The 3,898-nt window shown below is 34.5% G+C and overlaps 1 protein-coding gene across 1 annotated transcript; it reads right to left on the bottom strand.

Moving 5' to 3' along the window:
* Positions 1-1,077: 1,077 nt before the first annotated feature.
* Positions 1,078-2,557, bottom strand: LOC104908440 (uncharacterized). The gene is made up of 2 exons (XM_057394094.1): positions 1,993-2,557; positions 1,078-1,730 (listed from the first exon to the last, which is right to left on the bottom strand). The coding sequence occupies exons 1-2, from the start codon at positions 2,555-2,557 to the stop codon at positions 1,078-1,080; spliced, it is 1,218 nt and encodes a 405-aa protein (XP_057250077.1).
* Between the last annotated feature and the right edge of the window lie 1,341 nt (positions 2,558-3,898).

Below are 3,898 nucleotides of genomic sequence, written 5' to 3'. Positions count from 1 at the left end.
CGCATTGTCTAATATTCATTGTTATACATTCCAAACTAAGAAAAAATTACATAAACAAAAATAACAAAATTACAAGTGCATTCGACGAGTCTTCATTTTTTGGAAACGATCAATAATATCATCATCGGAAACTTGAAGAAACACTTCTTTTTCAAGAAAAGTAACCAAACAATCATTCAAAAATTGATCACCCATGCTGTTTCGCAACTTACTTTTTATGTAAGTAATTCCCGAAAACACTCCTTCCACACTTGTTGTAGCAACCGGAAGAATCAACATCAACTTGATGAGCAAAAATACAAGTGGATAAGCTTCATTATTATTTGTTTCGACAAACTTCATTGCAAGGGAAGAAAGATCATTGACATCTTGGAATTCACCACTATCATCTCGCATATCTTCCATAAATATTTCAAGTTGACAATCAAGAGTATCTAAATCATTAGTTGTAAATTCGGAAGGATAAAGAGTGGCAAGTTTAAGTACCTTTTCCTTGTTGAAAAAAGAGAATCCATCTTTGCGACATAAGCAAGCCATGCATTTAAGCAACTCCATATTAACCTCATCAAAACGATTGTTAAGTTCTTGAAGTTGTAGATCAATTAATCCTATAAACACTTCCACCCAAAAATGATGAAGATATGTCGCTTCTTTAACAAAACGCCTTGATCTTCCTTGAGGAATGTAATTATCCTCCATGTTGGGAACAACAATGGCATGTTTATTGCAAAATGCGGTAACCTTACTCAAATGATTCTCCCACCCACCATCCTTCATTTTTTGCAATACTTTTTAGTCAAAGAAACAAGTCTCATGGCGTTAACAATGTCTTGATCTTTTCTTTGTAAAGCATTACACAAGTCATTAGTGTACCCAAATATTGTAGACATTAATTGTGCCATAAAAACAAAATCAAAGGATTCTAGTAAGAGCACAACACCTTGAGCTTTTGCCTTATCATCCGCATTTGAACCATTTTTTCCAATCATCACAAGTACATCAACAAGTGTAGGAAACAAGTTCATGACATTTTGTAGAGTTTTGTGTGAGAACCCCAACGAGTGTCACCAAGTCTTTTCAAAGCAAGTTCTTATTTAACCCCGATCCCATTTCAAGTTCACCCATTTCTAAGGATCGAGCAACATTTTGAGCTTGGATGTCTCGAATCATTTCTCTTCTTTTACAAGAATTTCCAACCACATTCAACAAAGTTCCAAGTGTATCAAAAAGCCAACCACACTCATTATTCTTTTTAGAAACGGCAACAAGAGTTAATTGAAGTTGATGAGCAAAACAATGAACATAGTATGCATTTGGAGTATCATCCATAATCAAAGTCTTGAGGCCATTTATCTCACCTTTCATGTTACTAGCCCCATCATAACCTTGTCCTCGAATATTAGAAGGACTTAATGAATGATCAACAAGCAACGATATAATTGCACTTCTAAGAGACAAAGCGGTGGTATCCCCAACATGAACAAGTCCAAGAAATCGCTCTACTACCTTTCCCGTTTTCTTTTCAACATAACGCAAATAAAGAGCTAATTGTTCCTTTTGGGATACATCACTAGATCCATCGGCCAAGATAGCAAAGTAACCATCACCAATTTCCTCTATAATCCGCTTAGTTGTTTCTTTGGCACAACAATTTATGATATCTTTTTGAATCATGGGAGATGTCAATTGACAATTTCCGGGAGCATTTTCAAAAATGACCTTTGAAACAACTTCATTATGTGACTTTAACCATTTCAAAAGCTCAATAAAATTTCCCTAATTAAGAGATTCTTCATCTTCTTTATGTCAACGAAATGTCAACCCTTGCCGCAGTAGATAAGACAAACAAGAAACCGAAGCTCTCAAGCGACTTTAATACTCACTTTTAATCACATTACTTACATCATCAAAAGTTTCAATGAGTGATTTTTTTTTTCTTATCTTTCCAATTCATATATTTCTCATAAGCAAGATTGTGAGCACTTTTTACACCTCCAACATGTGTCTTAAACCTTTCCGATTTATTCCGTGACCTAAATCCTCCATCTACAAATGCATCTCCTCCCACATTAACTTCAATATCATTCTTAAACAAGTAACAAACAAAACAAAATGCCGCATCTTTCTCGATATTATATTCAAGCCAGTCCCATTTATCAAACCAAGAAGCAACAAATCGACACGGACGCGGCCCACCAAGATCTCTTTGAGGAAAGTTATGAGTTTTTGGTTGACAAGGTTTTTTAAGGATATATGCCCTCCTAATCGCATTACGTTGATTTGAAGGATAATCCATTATGTTTATTCTTTTTCCCGGGTCATGAGGAAGAAGTTCAACATCATAAGCCAACTCTTGATTCTCTAATGGCACATTACCCGTATTTGAACCACCCAAATTCATATCATTTTCGTTAATTTGAGGAGAATCATAAGATGGAGATGCACTAGCATTAGATGATGGAGTACCACTATCTACCGGTGGCGTTGAAGAACATGAATTATCTTGAGATTTCATTTTCTTGAATATAAATTGTCGAAGATCGGGTTGTTTTCCCATTGCCTTTGATTTTTTTTGTTCTAGGTGTATCACTCATCGTTTCCTATATTCTATAAAATATTCAAATAATCTATGAACTAAGTATTAAACTATATGAAAATCAATCAATAAATTAGCATCATAAAGAAACTATATCATCATAGAAACTTATAAATTAATTAACACTACCTAATTTACACAAATTTACATCACACAATTTCAACATTCACAAAAAAAAATAAATAACAAACTAACTAAATTCATCAATCACTTATCACACCTTACAAATTCGAAAATTCACATAAATATGCAAATATTACAATTAATATCAACCAAATAAGATTTTAAATATACAATTTAGGTATTAGAAAATAAATAATGTGTAAAAGAATTAAAATATAAATTCTGTAAATAATTTTACAATAATACCTGATGCCTGATGGGCGATGGCTGCCGGCTGCGGGCAAGTCGGAGGTCGGAGGAGGTTGCGGTGCGGTGCAGTGCGGCGGTGAAGGCCAACGCCGGTGCCTGAATGTTGAGTGGCAGTAATGACTGGGCAGCGACTCACTCAGTGAGAGTGTGAGGTAAAAAAAAATTTAAAGCGTGAGAACTGGGAAAGGAAGGAGAGAGAAATTGATAGTTTTCAAAATTAAATGGTTTTTAATTTTTAATTTAATTTAAAATCTGATAGGAATTGGGAGTTGGAAAATTGGGGACCACTATAATTAATATATGCAAGTGGGCCAAAAAAAGCCCCATCATTAGCCGTTATAGGTGTGCTCGCATGCACTGTTGTCTGCTGTTGCGCTGCTTAGTTTCTTTTTTTTCGAAAAATATTTAATTTTTTTTTTAATTTGAGGGGTCACGTGACCCCACGTGACCCACTGTGGCTCCGCCACTGCCTTTAGCATTTAGACCACCAATGTTAGATATATGACATCATTAGTAATTCTAGGATATGGGATCAAATCAATCCATTTTTGAATTAATAAGGTGTAATTAGTTAACCAATGGTCTAGATTCTATAAGAGTAATGGACAAAACTTGTTTGAGAAAATGCAGCTTTGAGTCAGGTACATGAAGGAAAGATGTTAATAATCATTAAGAAATAAATTGTACATGTGAAGTCCTCCAATTAAACAGAAGAGCAGTTTGGCTAAATATAAGCTAAATATAGATAATAATTTAAGCAGTATTTTGTGAAAGTAAAGAAGTTAAAGACTTGCAAAGATCCATAATGTGGTTACTACTAATTACATAATTATGAACCAAGATAGTCTGATCCATTCAGGCCAAGCACCTCATGTACTGCAAACAGACACAATATGTAAATACTACTTCCAGCCATGCGAAAAACACATT

This window comes from Beta vulgaris, chromosome 4 (assembly GCF_026745355.1).
Source record: "Beta vulgaris subsp. vulgaris cultivar EL10 chromosome 4, EL10.2, whole genome shotgun sequence".
Taxonomy (NCBI): Eukaryota; Viridiplantae; Streptophyta; class Magnoliopsida; order Caryophyllales; family Amaranthaceae; genus Beta; species Beta vulgaris.
The sequence above is the reverse complement of the archived record's forward strand: the minus strand, read 5'-3'. Positions and strand labels throughout refer to the sequence as shown.